Source organism: Vespula pensylvanica, chromosome 2 (genome assembly GCF_014466175.1).
Source record: "Vespula pensylvanica isolate Volc-1 chromosome 2, ASM1446617v1, whole genome shotgun sequence".
Taxonomy (NCBI): domain Eukaryota; kingdom Metazoa; phylum Arthropoda; class Insecta; order Hymenoptera; family Vespidae; genus Vespula; species Vespula pensylvanica.
The window spans coordinates 2,030,269-2,050,696 of record NC_057686.1 but is presented as its reverse complement, the minus strand read 5'-3'; the positions used below and the strand labels follow the sequence as shown (position 1 = coordinate 2,050,696).

Sequence of the window (20,428 nt, the reverse complement as noted above, 5' to 3'; positions counted from 1 at the left end):
TCTTCTCTTTTCACGGATCATTTCAGAGAATAGAACTTCTTCATCAATATTTATCTCATATTGTGTATGATATTTGTTTACACAAATACAATTGCTTTTTTATTACATAAATCGTATAGATATTTTTCCTGATATTTCTTTCGACTATACATTATATATATATATATATATATATATATATATATATATATATATAATTGTGTGGCTCATAGCACAAGCACTTTCAATATATAAGTAACTTAATAAAATCTCAAATTCGATGCCTTGGCAGTGAGGATTTCGAGCAATGCTTACAAGCGATAATAATACGTACGCGAAAAAATTGACGTGTTTTTTATTTATTCTTTCCTTTTCTTTTTTTTTGTTAAATAATTTGTTATATATATATATATATGTATTATTTTATTTTTGTGAAAATTTATAAGGGGACTTCAAGGGGTTTGAGGGCGGGGTAAGATAAGAGGAGAACGCATGTTGACCAGCAACAATTTTCTCCTGATATATAATCTTCATAAAATTCCTTCTCTTTTTCTCTCTCTTTCTTTCTCTCTGTAACGAATAACAGAGAAGTGTTTTAGAAATAATTTCGGAGTACGAAGAGCGCGGCGACACATTATCTTCATGCAATGTACGTACGGGCATGTGCGTGCATATTTATTATTATTATTACTTTTATTTCTATTACTATTTTATTATTATTATTATTAATATTAAATATTATATCTAACGTCTTTGTGTTAAATAATTCTAAGAACATTTCTTTTGGAGGGCAAAGGGGTATGGGGGAAGGTCTGGGCGCCAGCACCCTCTGACTCTTCTTCTGTGCGCTAATGCGCTTTTTAACGCGCAGATATTTGGCTAAAATGGTACATTTATATATATGTAGGTATATGTGTATATGTATATATCTATAATATATACATATATAACATAACAAATATATATATATATATGTATGTATGTATGTATATATATATTTGTTACGTTCTTTGTTTTTGTTATTTTTTTTCCTCTAATATTCTTCATGTGGAGAAAGAGAATTCGTCACGACAATACATTAATTCAATAATTCTCGAAGAAAATGTTAATTATTATTATTATTATTAATATTTATACTGCATTACTGCAAATTTTTGTTTATTCTGTTTCTGTTTGTGTTTAACGATGGGTATAGAAAAAGATTGAACACTGAGTCAAGTGGTTTGTAAGTTCGTTAAGTAGTTCGGTATCTAAAGTTCTGATAATGGACATGCATTTATTGAAAGTGATTAAAAAAAAAGAAAAAAAAAAAAAAGATGAAGTATCTAAAAAAAAAGTTAACAAAAATGATCTATCCCTCAAATATTAGAATTCGTCTGTCTCCTGTGATCTCACTCTAACAATTTTTATATATATATATATAATTTATATATATATATATTCTTATTCATCCACTAATTCCCAAAGCATAAGGGCAGCATCGGTTCCTCCAACGGTAACGATATTTCGATCATTGTACAAAAATCTAGCACAAGCTACCAACGAGCTGTAAACCTTCTCTTCGACGTATTCCGCTTTTGCGCTGGTGCATGGATATCTAAAAAGTCTTAAGTAACCTTCGGCGTCTCCGCTCACAAGCATGTCGTGTGCTGCTGATCTACAGGCCGTGGTGAGAACCGTTGTCAATGGGTAATAACGATTATTCCACATACCTGTTGAAATTTAAAAGAGTAATAAAGAGTTTATCATTCTTATACAAAAGGGTAGTATATTTCTCTCGTTATACAGGGTGGGTTTCAAAACGTAATCTTAAAGTTTTTAGATGATATTATAAATTTTTAGATTAATTGTTTGTTTTAAAATCGTAAACTACATATCTAGCATGTAAGATTACAAGGCTTAATAATCTCGTTTAAAAGGTCTTGAAAAAGAATAAAATCATCTAAGAACTTTTGATTCACCGTATTATATATGAACAGAGAAGCAGAGGAAGAAAGAGAAATAATCGAGATGATACGTTAAAAATAATTACCTGAGACCATATATCCTACTGTACAATTATGTGTATGCCATTTAACATCTTTCATAACTAATGGACTTTTTTCAGATGAAAGTGCTTTTACATCCCCTATATATAAACACAGATGCACACACACATATATATTATATAATTAAAAAATGTTATAATTTAAAGTTGAAAAAATAACTCACAGAAAACAAGATCATAGTCCTGCGTCACCGTTTGCAAAAATCTGTTATCAGAACTCCAATCGAGTTGTACCAAAGGTTGTGTTCCACGTATCTTGTTACTTTTTTTGTAAGAAAAGCCGTCCCTTGATACTCGGAAGAGATATATACTACCATTTTGTGAGCCCATCGCAACGGTTTCAGCGGCTTTGAAAAATAACAATTATAAAATATCAAAAAAAAAATTATCGTATTGAAGTTAGAATATAATTCAGTAAAAGAGTATCATACTTGGATTATATCCAATACATGATAAAGGCGATCCACAAACTCTTAAAGTTGCTACAGCAGCACCTGTATCGGCTGCTAAGACAAGCAAATGTCCATCAGATGAACCCGCAGCTAAAGCTACACCAAAAGGATGAAATGCTATGCAAATGCATTCAAAGCCAACCTAAAAATATACATGATTTCGTAAGAGACAATCGTAATTGAAAAAATTTGTTGATATCAGTTGTAATAAACAATATTACCTGTGTTGTCCATAACAATTTATGTCTTCGCCAAAGTGCAATATTTTTATCATGACCTGCTGTGGCAAAAACTTCATCATCTGGATGCACAGCAAGGCCCCATAATTGTCTCCCATGACCAAAAACTACTTGATTGAATCTTCTTTGTAAAGATCCCTCCAATATAATATTTCTCGTCGTTCCAACGTAAATATTGCCATCGTTTCTTCCTGGCCGTTGAGGATAAATACTACGAACTCCTCCGGCTGATTCCGGTAACTTCGTTTACATATCAAAATATAAACAGTTTTACTTTGGACTAAAAGCTGTATTATTCGCGTATATGATTTAATTTTATTAAGCTTACTTTCGTGTCGGTAATACGTTTGTAATTTTGTAGAGAGTCCCACGCCGCAATTTTGCGATCTTTTTCACCACCAGACAGCAAGGTACCTTCGGACAACATTACCAGAGAACTGATCCCTTTGTTATGAGCTTCAAATTCCATTCTAACGAAATAAGCACCGTCTGCATCAACCGAATATACCGTAATAAATCCATCACTATCAGCCGTGATAACGTCACCGTCTTGTTCGAATTGAATACTCGTCACATGTGTGCGCGATGGCTTGAAAAATATAATTGAATTTTCAATTGTGAATATTCTAAAGTTAGTTACGCTTGTAAGAAATTGTGACAATTGTCTTACAGGTTTAATAATATCAGTCCGTTCGAAAAAGCCGTCTTTCCGTCGATTCCAAAATGTTAAATGTCCACGTCCGTGCGTTATCAATAAATTATCGTCCAATGGATGAAAAGCTGCACCTGTTAAATCTTCTTGCATAGTCTATAAGTAAAAAAAATTGGGATCAGAATATTTATTGGGGATAAATATTATTTATTTAGATAAGATTTACTGACCGCGACTTTACCCAATAAGTGACCCCATTGCCATTGCCATACCGAGAGAATGGCTTCTCTTCCAGCATCAACAGCAAGTACATAGCTACCACCATTCTATTAATAAAATTGATAGATAATTAATATAATATAGTGTTTTTTCTATATATATATATTTTATATATAATGCGTATACCAATTGAGAGAAAGCCAATGCTGATACTCCTATTTGAAATTCGGTCATTCCAAAAACATAAAGAGTTAGAAGAGTTTCCGTTGACCAAATACGAACATGAGGTTGTGCTTTTCGATGCCTGCCAGCTCTTTGACCAGATGCTACGAGTTCTCTACTAGGATGTATCTGTAAAATATGATCATATCAGAATCAATTCAAGTATTAATTGTTGTAGTTGAAATCAAGACAAATCTTTTTATCGCAATAATAAACGTACTTCCATGCAAGTAATATCCTCGGTATGACCAATATAATGTCTTTGTGCATTTTCTTCTCTATCAAAGAGAACTGCAACTGCAGCAACATAATACAATAATTCTCCACTTGGTAACACCCATAGATTTCTACGGGTATCTGTACCACGATAACCATAGACCCATTCTAATTGTAATTTTTTATCTGGCGGGGAATTATCAACTGGTGGCAAACGTGATGGCGGATAAAATGATCTTCTCAGACCTCTGATAGTTACTCTAACAGGTTCGTCTCTTAAAACTTCTACGACACTGTAATCTGCATCAGAAAAAAAATATTTATTCATATAATATACAATAATTAAATCAAACAAAATTTTTTATAGCGATACTTTATTAAAATTTCTTGAAAATTCTTTTTATACCATTAACTCGAACAACTTCAGAATCCGGTGCGTAGAGTGCTCGAGGTCTACTTTTACTTCGAGCTCGTCTCTGACGGCCAAGATCTTCCACCACTGTAGGTGGTCCACGTGATCTTGATCTTCTAGTTGGAGAGGCTGTTATAGCACCAGATATACCCATAGTAGAGCCAGTGCCCAAATAAAATGTATCTATATCGGCGAATTCGTTTCTCAATTGCGAGAAACTTCTTACCTGTTTTTTAACATATCAAAATGATCGAGATTAATTTTTGTTTTGTCTTGTCTTATTTTGTTTTTCTCTCTTGGATGTTCAATGATAAATTTATTAATTGCATTGCTATATACGCTCCAAGATAAAGTTTTAACAATGTGTAATACACAATTGAGTATAGACTAACCTAACGACTGTTCTCGTAGAAGAAAATTGGTCAATTTGAAATTCATATATGATCGTGACCTGGAAAGATGAATCTCTGACCTTTTTCCATAGCATATCTAATCCAACTTCTTGATCAACTTTTTAACTTATAACCGTGTTATATATTCATGGACTAAAACTAAATAGAAAATAAACCTCTAACATTTCACTGGAAAAGTATAATTACGATATCCAAACCATATCGTATCTATTAACACAACTCTTCGTAAAAGTATTTATTTAATATATTATATTTAATTACGTGTAGATTAATTTTGAATAAAATATCTATTTAATAACGTTTCTTATAAATTCAATTATTAATTTAATATAGATCAAATATAAGACTCTTAGTAACTATGTAGAAAATATTCAATTACATATACATAAGAGGACAAAATAAAGTTGTTTTTAAGAAGTGTCATTTGGAATGAAGATTATAATTTAAACGATAGATACGATTTCAAGAAAGCGACTCTGCTAATATATATCGTCACATTTCATTCCGATGTACCTAGACCGGTTTCCACATACAACATGCATATTTATGTGGAGAAACATTATTCAAGCTGATTTTATAAGTACGATGTCGAGAGCCAATGTGTGTTGTCTTTCTCATTTGCATAACTCGTCAATAAACTTTCTTGTCTCATCTACGTTCTTGTCTAACTTGAATATATCGATCAATAAATGATAATAATCTAAATAGATTAGATGTACGTAGATATGTATATGTATACATATATGCCAAAGTGTCTCATCTTATCATATTCGACCATAATCATCAAGAAATAAATAATGATTTACCTCTTGACCCGAAACAGTAAACATCCTTTTAGCTCCATTCATTTTTAAAACTTGGCCAAGATCCTCTAATACTTCTTCGAACGGTTGAGACGTTCGAAGGTTTAGTAGAACACGGCACTAGAAAATACATAAATATTTATACATGTCTATATATGTAGATATTAGGTGTTCCGTAGCATGTTGGCTTCACTTTATCGATGAACAGGAGATACTAAAATAATGAAAAATTTCATATAAAAATGTGTCTCATTTCTACTACTGTAGAACTACTAATCTAGATTAACTTGTTAATATCTCATCGAGAAAAATAGATTCGATTAGATTAAATGGCTCTAATTTAGAAAGAAGATTAAATAGGCTCATATAAACTTTATTCATTGATTTAATATCTCTTGTCCACTGATGAAATGGGTCTCATATGTTACGAAACATCGTAAATATATTAGACTGATAAAACTCCTTTCTCTTTCTTTCTCCTTCTTTCTCACCTGAACAGTATGATCATGATTATTTACAATTCGGATGACACGACCTGACGAAGGCTTACCACCTCCTGGTGGTGGTGCTTCTTCGGTGATCGAAGCCTTTCTACTTAGACTAGCTACTGCTCCTGGTCTACTTTGCCAACCTCCGGTTCCTCCTGTCCCGCTACCACTAACTCCACCTCTGCTACCTCCACTGGTTGGTGTCGTGTACCAGTTATTACTTTTCTTTCCATAGCTCGCCGGCTTTAAAATAATGGACATTAATTATTCTATGATTACATTTACCAATGAAGAAATTAATAAATATTTTAAATTATAGCCTGTAAAATTCTATCTCAATAAATGTATATTGTATTGGATATAATATAGCGCGATACATAATGCAATAACATATTTTTTTTTGCTAATTAATGCATAATTTTATCTAATAATCATAAGCATCTATTTATAAATTCAACATAGCACAGTAATACTTTTTTTTAGTATTCATATCTCTAAATTATAAAAAATATATTATCTAAAATATGTATCTATGTATATCCATGGTATTAATATAATATAACAACGTTTTTTTGTTTAGATCAATGAAATGAAATTTCATCTAATATATCTATTTATCTATAAAGTCAACATAGTGCAATAATATCTTTTTTGATGATATACTAAATTAAAAATATAATATTTTTTTCGTCTATTTTTTTTTTTTTTAATTTTTTTTAATCAGATCAATATTGAATCGTCAGCACCTGCAGCATATCGGCCGGCAGCGAAATAACTTCGAAAGAATTACTCATCAACACGACAAAACTGGTGCTGCTTGTCCAGAAGTAATCAAGAGGATATTCGCGAACGGAATCGCTGTAGGAATCGTTCGCGTCCTCGTCGTCGGGGTCGTAGTCCGGCTCCAGATCGGAACGCAACGAGGAACTTTCCGACTCAATGATGATGAAATCACGAATAATTTCTTCGAGAAGGTAGGTACACCGAATGATTTTTTTCTATGTGGACAACTTTACGAAACACTTTACACTATACAATTTGTCACGATCACGATTACATGATTTATTTATTATTATTATTATTTTTTTCTTCGTTCTTTCCCGTTTTCGTGACTAGCACGATATTTAGATTCTTATCTCTGTCCTTTTACGTTGCCATGAAAATTTGAAAAAAAAAAAAAAAAGAAAAAAAAATCGTGTGGTCTGAATATAAAAATTCAAGAAATAAAAACGATGATCAAAAACAATCAAATCAAATTTGTAATAACAGTTTAGACTTGTGTCGTTAAAAAAAAAAAAAAAAGATCTCTTTGGTATTTTGTACGAAATATATAAAATAGATAAAAAGTTAAGAAAAATCTCTCTCTTTCGTCACAAGGTGTAGCCGTAACTGTGTTCGATGAACGACTGGAAGTGTCGGATGTGTACGGCCCCATCAAGGTGGAGAACCAAGTCGTAGGAGCTGCAACGTTCCCTACCCCCCATTTTGCTATATACCAAGTCACTGGCTCAAGGCCAAGCAGCCACCCTCTCCGGGTGTGGCTTCAACTGGAATTAGGTTCGATACCACGAGAACGATACATGCAAATTCGTAATATCAATATTTTTCGTCCTCGAGTCCATCTATTAATCGCTAACGCAGTAGACATATACATGTACTATAGTGTACATACATATTTCTTGTGTCCCCAATTAAAATTTTATTTTTATATCGATTAGATAGAGAATTATTATAACTAATTATATGTGTGTGTGTGTGTGTGTGTGTGTGTACACACACACACACACACAGATATTCAGATATATTTGATATGAAGAATTTATGATGAATTAATATGGTTTCCTTTTTCTTTTCTTTTTAGTCAAGATTATATCAGATTTTTATTTTATTTGATTATTCTTTGAAATAATATTTTGTTCATTTAAATATTTTGTTCATGAAATATGTTAATTCCTTTTTATTTTAATTAGTCTTTTCAGGAACAAATAACAACTATTCACTTGTGAATAAATTGAATATCTAAAATGTGCCGCAGTTCTTCTTACTTTTGAAATGGGTCTGTGTATGTGTGTGTATGTTGCAACACACATAATTACAATAAAACGGTCATGCTATATTTTGTCGCATAATGACGCATGCGCTATAGGATTAAATGGATATGTAATAATGTTCTAACGAGAAACTCTTCCATAGATTTATGTTTTAGGAAATTGGGAAGAAAACGAATATACGTATGTGTGTACCAAGAAAAAAGTGAACGTGTAATATTATGTATGAATATTAAGGTACATATGAATAAATTATAGAAAATATTATAAATTTTTTTTTATACTAAAAAAATATAATAAAATTATTGAAGTTAAATATATATTTAATATTTTCAATCTTGTCAATGTTGCAAGGATCATAGTGACATTAACGAAAAAATATAGTGTATCATTTTCCGGAGACATCAACGCCGGATATGTAACGATTTCAAGTCAATGTTGAATCTACCGCGATCAAGTACAGAATAGACCAAAAAGTTTTAAGTGGGTCAAAAGTTCTTAGTTGATTTTAAAAATTAATTACTCCTAATCGAGATTTATTAGACTTATAATTAGACTTACAAGTTAGACTTGTAATTTTACAATATGAAAAAGAAAGTAAAGCTAAAAACTCTGGATAAAGAGTAATTGATTTTTAAAATAACTTAGGAACTATTGGTCCACCTAAAAACTTTTAACCTGCTCTTTATATAACGCAGTTAAATCCTAAATACATAATTATATAAATATATATATCATATATCTATATCGTATATATAGAAATGTACGTATATTCATAAAAATATTATTATAAAATAAATGATAGTATGTATATATACAGAAATTGAAATTAAGTCGATAGACATTAAAAGAATAGAAGAATAGTTAAATCCGATCGTAGTACAGTAACAGGCGAAGTGCCTCCTACGTATTGATCCCTTGCGTTGACCAACGGTCAATGAGATACCGTTCTCTCCTACCCTACTCAAGAACCTCAGTTACCTACTTCTTAGAAGTTCCTTTTTCCTTGAAAGAAAAAAGAGAAAATAAAAAAATTGTTTTATTATTAATCATTAATGATAATAATTACAACAATAGTAATAATAATAATAAAAATAATAATAACAACAAAATTGATTTTTAAAAAAGAAAGAGAGAGACAGAGAAAAAGAAGTAAAAGAGAGAAAGAACGAAATACGAGTATGTAAATATAATTTTGATTGATTTTATTGATCTATTTATTAGAATCTATAGATTTATAATGATCAATATTCTATCATTCTAATTTAATAATTAGTTATCAGTATTAGTTCTTTTTTAAATATAATTCGAATTGATTTTATTGATCGATTTTCCTGGATGCATAGATTTGTAATGATCAATTTGTAATAATTCTAATCTGATAATTAATTATTCGTGTTTTTTTTTTTTCAAAAATATAGTTTTAATTGATTTTATTGATTGATCTTACCGATTAATTTTTTTTGTTCTATATATTTATATCTGTTGATCAATTTTGTATGATTCTAATGAAATATTCAATATAATGTTCCTATTAAAGGATAAAAGACCACACAATGACCGCTTATATTGGGATATTACCCCAGCGATTACAAGAGTACGAAGGAAGGGTCAAAGGAAAGAAGGTGGAACAGAAAAAGAGACTTACTGCGCAAGTTCGTAAGCTCTTAACCAATCATATACACTTTCTCCTTCCGATTCCTCCACTGTCGGGAGATTACAACCCACCTTACGACCCCTAGTACATACTAGTAAGTATATAACTTCAATCCCTACTTCTTCGACACAGATTTACTTCCTACGTTTAACTATGAGATCTTTCATTTTACCACGTGCATTTAATAAGTTATCATTAGATATACGTTCAGGTGAACATTGTACATAGTATGAAATGTCTTAACTATATATCTAGCATTATTGTGATTCCTATCGTTTTTAGGTAGTTCTATTTAATATTAACCTAAAGATTATGAAATATTTTTATAATAAAATACGTCGATAATATTTTTGATAAAGATAGATATACGTATATTACAGTTGAAAGATCGATCGTAGAACTTGTTAGAGTTCTTATTCACCGGGATAATTAATTAAAAACACACCCTAACTTTTGATTGGGGGATAAGGGTCGTTTCTGATTCAGCATAAATCACCTTCTTAACGATCAATTCTTCTTCGCGCTAATAAATATAGGTAATGTCTGTCCAATTCGAAGTAAATATATCTACTTAGATTAGTATTGGTGATCTACTTGTTAGATTGATATTTTCTTATAATCATGATAAACACGATAAGACGATTAACCTAATTTTCTCCGTTTTACCCTAATTGCGCACACATACACACACACATTCAGTTCTACGTGGTTATTGGTTGGACTCGGATAAACAGAAAGTTGGTTAAGGATACATTATGGAAATCTTGGTGTGGCAGTTTTATGAGAAAGAAAATATATGGGTCGCAAGGTTATGGAAGAAGAAACAGAAAAAAAATTTTTTCTCACCCTGCAATACCACATATACAGAGTTATGGATCTTTTAACAAACATCTAATCTCATCGACTTATTCGAACGAAAGCAATCGGCATGCAAAGCCGACGTTGAAAAGGATTGGACAATCCTTGCATAAAGCTTTCTTTTTGCGGGCCACTTTAGCGGATTAAGGTTTGACCTGACACACACACACATACACGAGAAAGAAAGAGAGAGAGAGAGTCTTACATTTACGTTGATCGAATTGTTAGATCATATATATACATTTGGACTCTAGGTTGAGAGAAACAGTAACGATCTACGATATACAATCGAGCATGTCCTAGTCACACCTTAAAAAGCTTAGGAAATAGGATAGACTACCCATCCTTAACTAAATCATTCCCTTTCACGCCCATGTAAACATAACGAATGCTATTTAATAGTTATTGACAGATAGATAGATAGATAGATAAAGAGCGAAATTTTAAAAAGTCTTGAATTATAATTTGCTCTAATTCGATTAGGGTTAAACGTATAACGAATAAATTACGTTCTTTCTTATTTATTCATTTTATTAAACCTGCAGATTGATCGTTAAGTCCTACATACATACATACATACATGCATACATACATGCATACATGCATACATACATATATACATATCTATATATACATACGTACATACATACATACATACATATATATGCATATATGTGTACAGAGTGTTAAATAAAGATTATGATAACGTGTTTCTAGCAACGATTACGCACACACCATGCTCATATAACAAGGTTCATGAATATTCAAACGATACATGTCCGATTTTGTTTTAATAACGATGAATATTTCATTTTCATCTTATAACCGAATCTCCTCTCAGCCAAAGGCTCGACCATATGGGCCCTTTCTTATCGTCCAAATAACTGTATCGCCCCTTTCCCGAGGTCATTGTCTGAATCACGATTATATCCAATATAATTTGTATACACGCGATCTTGCGTATTTGGGATTTCTCTCTTTCTTTCTCTTGCGTTGCGTTTAAGTATTACAATAACGATCCATTTTTTGCAGGCGAATGAAAAGAAAAAGAACAGGCCATAAGGTTTTCTTTTTTCATGTATTTTACGCACGAACGCGCGTGAGTTAAAATTTATTTTTAAAAAGAAATCTCGTCGAATCAAAGAACCACACCCAAAACGCTTAATATTATCAAGCGAGGTATACATATGTTTCTGCGTGAAATAGTTGAAAAAATGTTTGATGGTGGAAAAATTGTGTAACATTGACTGACCTTGAACGTTTTATAGCTTGACACGACGTAAGAAGCGCCATCTTCTAATTCATCTAAATTAACTTTCCGATCGCCATCCATCGAAAATATGTAACGAGCTCCTCTAGGTAAATCCAAACGGAGAGATAATCTGTCCAACAGGGCTTCCAATGATCCGATATCGCGCCTTGGTTTGAACCTACGATTTAAATGGATCATTGCATATTAAATGATCATTATCGAATGAAATTTGTTACATCGCTTTTGAACATTGAATAAAAGATAAGATTTCAAAGGGATATAATGGATTAGACGAGATATTGGAAATCAATTTTGGACCAGTAAACAGGAACTGGAGAGTACCATCAGGTACTGAAGAGTACACAGGTGTGTATCCTTGGAATGTCAGGCAGAGGGATTCATTCATACATGTGACTCAAGGTCGCAGAGGTGAATGCGCCACCTGCGGCTCACAGTCGAATCTTCACGTAAGTAAATAGTAGAAAAAATCACATATAGATACAGAGGGAGATAGACAATTAGATGAGACAAAGTATAACAGAAGAAAAAAAAACAGACAAAACGGAAACAAAAATAAAATAACACGTACCTGAATTCAACCCCAGGAAAATAGGGATCGCCATTTTTGTAAAAAGTAACCCGTCTAGCTCTCCAATAACCGAGATTGTTGTATCTCGCTAAGGCCGGATCGTGTCGGCTCTTTGGCCTCTGCTCCCGCTGCTCCGGAGGCGGCATGCGGGGACTGGAGGGTCTGCTTTGCCTCCAGAAGCCACCCATGCCGCCTCCACCCCCACTTTCGCCTAACGAAAGACCACCAACGCCAGCCGTCTTCTGCGCCGTGAAATCTCCACCCTTCCCATTGCCGTTCTCCTGCTGCTTTACTCTTTCCTCTTCCTCCTCCTCACCTCTTTCACTTTCCTCATCCTCCTCTTCCTCCTCCTCTACCTCTTCATCCTCCTCTTCCTCCTCTTCTAACATCCCCTCTATCTCCTCCACTTCATCCTCATTCCCCATTTTGCTACCACTTCCTATACCACCTCCTATAACACCTCCACCTCCTCCTTCGACTTCGTCCTCGTCGCTGCAAGCGCCTCCATCCGGCATCTTCGGCGACGACATCGTCTTCGTCGTCATCGTCGTCATCGTCGTCGTCGTCGCCGCTGCCACCGTTGCCGCCGTCGACGTCGTCGTCGTCGTTGTTGTCGTCGTCGTCGTCGTCGGTGATCCACTTGCACCGGCAGGTGCCGCTACTGATATCACTACTGATTCATCGAAACTCACCGTCTCCTGTTGTTCTTCCTTTCTCATCCCGTTTCTTTTGATACAATCTAACAGATGTTTTCTTCTCACTTGATTTCCTGGAGTTCCTTCAAATTGTAAAAAATCTGTTAATTATATATATATATATATATATATATATAATTAAATTTTATAAAAACAATTGTTAGACCTTTGAAATGGAATTTGAATCTGAATGTTCTTTCACTTTCTGGACAACTTCAGATTATTAACCCGTCGAGGATCTCAAGCCAACCTTTCAACTCAATATCTAATAAATTAGGAATAATAGTGCTCATCTCCATTTATACATGTTTATAATTATACAGATGTGTCTATATTTTTTTTTTTAAATCTTCACAATATTTACCAGATAAATAATGTTTTAATTATAGAAATTAATTAATTGTCATTTCTTACCTGACTTTAAACTTAGGTACAACTACACCGTTGTACTTTAACGCGTTCTTAGTTTTCACCCTTTTCTACCCTTCGACCGGCTCCTACTTCCTTGACTATTTCCTTGTATCGCTCGGAGCTGAAGTTGACACGCGAACTCGACTGATTACAAGCTGCGATCATAAGTACAAGGACATTAGCTTATATACATTTCTTTTCTTTAAATTATCTTTCTTCCTTTTGGAAATATTATTAACAAATAACGTTTATATATTACCAATTTATACATCAATTCAAGAAAAAAGGCAGAATCGTATTGGAAATTCATTAGAAAATTTCGATATAAAATCAAAAGATATAAAAATTTCAAAATTAGAGTTTAACATAGAGTTTTCACACACTTGATATATATTAACGTCCTAATTATTACATACACCTTATCGTCACATAAACATGTATAGATTATTTCACTTTACAACAGATTATTTAAAAATGTAGAAACGTATCATTCGAACGAACACTGACGATTATAAACAAACGAACAAACGAACGAAAAAGAATAACAATAATAATAATTAACAACAACGCAACAACAACAAAAATAATAGTAATAATAATAATAATAGTAAAAAAAGATGACGAAGTTGATCGTTAATATCATCATTAAAATTGTACGCAACGTAGGTCACTCGTAGCCGAGGTCAATGACCTTTATAATCTTTCGCACGAAATTCACTACATCCCGTGGACGCGCACTCTTGTATTTTTTTAAATAAATATAAAAGAAAGGATAATGGAAAAAATAATAATTATCAAAAAAAAAAAACTTATAATTCTTAAGAAGTCAACGTATAAACGTGAATCGTGTGCGAACATCCTTCGTAGTTGTTAATTCATTCGAATGCAAAATAATAGCGGATAACGATACGAAGGTATACATATTCATGCGTCCTTCGACGGTGGCGTCTCGACTCGAAGTGCGTCGCCCCGAGGAGAGTCCGTGTTCTCTGCTTTCGCCGCGTCGTTGCCTTCGCGATTCTCCTGCGCTGACCGGTGATCGCCCTTTCCCCTTTTCGTTTCTTCATATTTGTGTGAGTGTATATATGTGTGTATGTGCGTGCTCTTACGTGCGTGTATCTTTATGGTGTTTATATGTATATATAAATTTTTTGATAAAAATTTCCTTAAAAAAAGGGAAAAAATGAATTAGTAATGAACTTGTTGCATAATTTCGATTTGAAAAAATTTAGAGATCTAAATTTTATCAAAAATTATCTTAGATATACTTAAAATTATTTTACATAATATATATATATATATATATATATATATATGTATATATATATAAACTTGCATCAATTTTGTAGTAAAAATCTTTTAAAAGTAACAAAATTAATAAATGTTCGAGTTGTATAATTTTGATCTCATATTTTAAAAATTATTGTATGAAAGAAGTGTGATCTTTTGGTATCTATTCTGTTAATGTTTCGAGTTTAAAGGGTATTTAGATTTAGTAGTAAGGGTATAAATTACTCACTCACTACTTCTCTCTCACTTCTACTCAAGTAAAGAGTTATCGATCGATGGAAATTTGCTTAAGAATTGTACGATAAACTTGTCGTTTGACCGACAAGTTAACATTTATGTGATAATAATAAAAAAGATAATTGATAGTTATTAATAATATGATATGTCTCTTTCAGTATATAGTAACAAAAATAATAAAAAATACATATCGAGTCGTAATAAATTTCAGATATTTCTGGTCGTGAAATATCTTTGAAATGATGAAATTATATTCTTAGAGATTGAGGAAAAATACGATTGTTCGACTTATTGAATCATGGAATAATATTTATGTACGTGAAAAATGAAGAAAGTAATTCTTTTTTCTTTCTTTCTTTTTTTTCGCCAATCGAAACTTCACAATCGGAGATTTATTATACATACTGCGGGTCATTTTACCTTCCTTCTCACAGAAGTGAACACCTGCCTTGCGTGTCAGACATCCAGAACGGGCTGATCAGATTCGTTCTTCTACCACTTAACTATAACCCCTTCGAAGTATACTACTTATATCGGGTTTATCTAGAAATCTCAGTAGAGTTGAAAAAAACGGTATAAATGGTATTTTGTTATAAGATTAAAAAAGATGTATTGATCGGTCATGAATAACACGTCCCATTTCTTTACGTTCAGTTCACTTTACTTCATTTTACTTTACTTTATATTCGTATAATTTACAAAAAATTTAGTGAATATGTGATGTATTTAAAATATATCTGACCCAATTAAATATTTATTTTGAACATAGATATAATCGTTTTAATAATAATAAAGTGTATATATGTCAATTGTCGTTCTCTAAATTTTATCACCAATATTATTTATCTCATCAATTTCTCTTTTGTTTAATACAGTTCCTGATTTCTAACGTATACTTGGAAGAATATTTATTCGAAAAATTAGAAAATTTTCATAATTTATTCTCTGTTAAGTTTTTTCACCGATACAACTTTCCATCACTAATTTTTCTTACACAAACGCAATTCCTTATTATTAAGAGGTTAAACGTTTATTAATATTATTTTTTGTAATTTGATAAAATATAAATATAATAATCCTTAGTATTTATTTCTAATAAGAAAATTTTTCAATGCATAATTAATTTCATTAATTAGAATTAAAGCTTTGTATAACTAATCTATTATAGGACTATGAAATTCGAATCTATACGAACTTGTTACCATTTAAATTCGATTGTCTCGTTTTCATTTTCATTATTGTTCAAGGCGTTCTAAAAACTGTTACTCAAACTACACATTATCACAATAATAATCGTATTATTAAATAAACTTATAATTAAACTTAATATTGTAATGTTTATTTAAATTAATGTACATTTCATATTTTGGAAAAAGAAAAATCTCCGTAACGATGTCACTGAACGAATAAAGGAGAGTATACTACATCTCCTAGTGTGAAAAATTGCAAATTAATGCAACTCTATCAAATCGGACAGGTAGATAAAACAGATTTTTCGAGATACTTACCATTGTAGAATTTTTCTTATCATAAGCTGGTAAAACGGTTCGTATATCCAATTTAACATTTAAACGATAAAACCGATTATATATTTGTAATATAGATGACGTTATACGTACAAAAATTTTCTAATTATTTTCATGATAATTTAAAACAGTAAGATGGCATTATTTCGTAATAAACTATGATACGCATTAGAATTAAACGAAGTGAAAGAATTTCACTTTTTAAACGGAAGTATTCGTTTTAAAAATTCATTATTTCGTTAAAAAAAAAATTTTTTTAACAAATCAAATTATTGTCACGATTACGAACATATAAAAATAATAATTTGACTGTCGATAAGATATGAACTTAGTTACACGTTAGAATTGTAAAACAGCGTATATATATGGAAACAATGACATGTGTTCATTTTCTTAATAAATTATAAATTAAGTTATAAGTACACGTATATAGTGATAAAAATCGATTGATTTTTGGAATATTCCGAAAACGAAACAGATTCAATCATGCGATTACGAATAGGAATAGAAATGCGTGTCGTTCGCGAATAAATCCATTTTCCTGCTCCGCAATGCGCTTTATTTTTCGTCAATTACGTCACGATGTTCAAAGTAAGTAGGTGAGAGACCACGATGGTGGAGACGCGCCATGGCAAGATGCTACCGAGTGAAAGCATGGGTCAGCGTAAAGGCCAGGCAGCAACATTCTAACTGGATATAGCCACACAGGTATATATATACAAACATATAAATATACACACACATACAGACACATACATCCTAAAATATATAATGCGTGTGCGTAACACATATATATCCACATACGTGTATATACACATATACAGACATATAGAGACAGTCATTTATTTGTCCGATTGTGCACTTCATGTATGTGTGTATATATATATATATACATATATAATAGTATATATATAGTAGTAGAAAAGTGTATAAGAGTACGGAAGTCAGTTGAAAATCTAACCTGTGGAACCTGTATTTTTACTACGAACGTAATACAACGTTCGATCGTAGCTTAAATGCGATATATGTGTGTGTATATATATATATACTATGTAAATATTATTTCACGCGACAGAAGTGAACAAATATTGTAATAACAAGACACGGCAATTCCCAAATGTTTACTTAACAATTTCCATGAGCAAACGCTTTATTAATTCATCCATTAAACATTTAAATATCATTTATATTAATTTCATTTCACGCCATCTACCTTTTTCTAAATATAAAGGACACATTTACGAAAAGAGAAAGAAAGAGAGAGAGAAAGGAAGAGAGAGATAGAGAAGATTGAGAGATAGAAAAAGATGAATACGATCGTACATATATCTTTTGTAATCACACATTACGTGGTCTTACGAACACACTAAAGCGTGGAACTTACAAAATAAGGTAAAAGCGAGTCATTATACCATATAGTGGAGCAGCGAAGGTAGAAGAAGGCAAAAGAGTCGTAACGCTACGGCAAGCAAGCAAGCAAGCAACTGCCTAGTTGCTTGCAGTCGTGAGAAACTTTTGCTACGAAGAAATCTTCCTCTTCTCGAAACTTCTATCCACGAGTTAAAAGATAGACAAAAGACGATATCGTTCGATCGTTCTCCAACCTACATACATAAGTACACATATTTCGAGGTTATGACAAATCTCGATTCTGAAATTATTAAGCAAAATAACAAATCGTTATAAAAATTTCGTATGATTAGATTAGAATTATTTGTCGTATAAAAATAATCACAACGATAATTGACACGATAATCACGATAGTTAGCAAAAAGTGTATACATCCAACTAACTATAGAACATCATCTTATTCTTTATATCTTCTTTCGACATCGCGTATGTGTAAAGAGAGAGGAAAAAAAAAGAAAAAGGAGAAAAAAATCATCTGCGCGCTTTCTCATTCAGAACGTGGACGATATACATATGTACAATAAATATATACGTACACATCCGAGCGATATATATGTTTATACGTACGTATCTATGTGTGATACGAGGAAAGCCCTGGACAATGTCCGAATAGCGTCCCGGTTTTTGAAGGAGGCCGCTGGCTAACCTTTCGAAAGTGTTTTTTTCTCTCTGTCCCTCTGTTACGCTCTTCCTCATTTTAGTCGTAAAAAAGGAAGGTTCCTGTGAAAGTTGCCTTCTGGCTACCACGCGGTTTCCTCCTCCTTCTACTTCTCTTTCTCTCTCTCTCTCTCTCTCTCTCTCTCTCCTTCCCTCTCGCTCTCTCACACACAACATCGCATCTTCCTATAGAGGTGCTTCTAGTTGTTTGTACGCTAAGTATCGCGTTCGATGTGTTTACCTCACTCCCTCTCCCCTCCCCACTCCTCCGTCAGCTTCATGTTCCTGTTCACATGACGATAAATAGTATACGTACGTGTATACTTTTTATGTATTTATGTACATATATGGATATATACACACTTTGTGACGTGAGAGAGAGACACGAAGAGATGCTCACTTCGTATATGTGGGATTCCTCTTTCCCTCTGATTCGTTTTCTCCCCACACTAAAAGTAAATGGCGTGTCAATGAGCGGTCGCTTTCGCTGGCGCATCGTGCGTGCGTAGAGACGCCACCACCGTACCTTCTAGACTACTATCACTACTATACTACTATACTACGCGACTTCCAATTACTGCGAAATTCTTTGTCGAATATTTATATCGTTAAATTATTATCTTTGAATATTTATAAATAATATACGTGTATACGTATTTAGATATGTATGTGCCTAAACACCTAGTATTTATATTGTTCTATTCTTAACATTTTTCCAGATATTTTTCTTGTTTTTCTTCTTGTATTTTATTATCGTCGAATATTTATAATAGTATTTAGTTGTACGTATATATGCAGGTATGTAGATATATTTATGGTAATACTGCTTGCAAGATACTTTTCTTTTGTTATTCTTTTCGAATTGTTCTCAGCGAATATTCATTCATGCATATGCAGATACATATATAAATGTATTTATGCGAATGGTATACATATATATACATATGTAATTTTTTGAGAATTATTACGAATATATTTATCGAGTTTTATTTTTTTTATCACGTGTATGGTAGTTCATAAATATTTTACTTTTATCTCTCAAAGTATTATTTTTTTAAGTTATATGAAGATAATAATGATAAATGATGATAAATAATAAATATATATATATTCTTTTTACTTGATAAGAATAATAATGCAGATATGTATTATAGTTACATATGTCGGCTACTATTTCTCATGATCACGCAGTAATTATCTAAGTATGTGTACGTAAGAGGTATATATGTATGTAAGAGAAAGAGATAGAATCGTCTCGAACAAAAGCGAGCAGTGAAAGTGCGCTCCTTCCGGAGTGCCGCGTCTTTTGGAAAGACGATCGTGAGAATTTCCGTGCTGATTTTCTCGTATAATATATATGTATATACTTCATGTATTCATACAGTGTATATAATACGGAAGTTCATTTAAAATTTTAACTAACCTATCACCTTCCTGTATAAATTATAGGATATTTAAAGACTATATATATATATGTATGTGCATTAGATGAAGCGTAAATTTACGGTTGAGTAAATTATGATCGAAGGATATAGATAATCTTTGCCAATTTATCATCGACTAATGTTTCACTCATTCTCTCTCTCTCTCTCTCTCTCTCTCTCTCTCTCTCTCTCCCCCTCTCTCTCTCTATTCTAACAATAAAAAGAAAACGAA

General features: G+C 32.1%; 1 protein-coding gene across 1 annotated transcript; it reads right to left on the bottom strand.

Moving 5' to 3' along the window:
* Nucleotides 1-1,050: 1,050 nt before the first annotated feature.
* LOC122637860 (echinoderm microtubule-associated protein-like CG42247) lies at nucleotides 1,051-19,280 on the bottom strand. Its single transcript, XM_043830338.1, has 19 exons — nucleotides 19,136-19,280; nucleotides 19,014-19,057; nucleotides 13,656-13,807; nucleotides 13,408-13,506; nucleotides 12,547-13,324; nucleotides 11,958-12,135; nucleotides 6,146-6,385; nucleotides 5,658-5,774; nucleotides 4,433-4,664; nucleotides 4,031-4,326; nucleotides 3,775-3,939; nucleotides 3,600-3,695; nucleotides 3,388-3,525; nucleotides 3,046-3,306; nucleotides 2,700-2,957; nucleotides 2,458-2,620; nucleotides 2,191-2,373; nucleotides 2,012-2,107; nucleotides 1,051-1,691 (listed from the first exon to the last, which is right to left on the bottom strand). Exons 5-19 carry the CDS (start codon nucleotides 13,263-13,265, stop codon nucleotides 1,423-1,425), a joined length of 3,411 nt encoding a protein of 1,136 aa, XP_043686273.1. The 5' UTR covers nucleotides 13,266-13,324; nucleotides 13,408-13,506; nucleotides 13,656-13,807; nucleotides 19,014-19,057; nucleotides 19,136-19,280; the 3' UTR covers nucleotides 1,051-1,422.
* Between the last annotated feature and the right edge of the window lie 1,148 nt (nucleotides 19,281-20,428).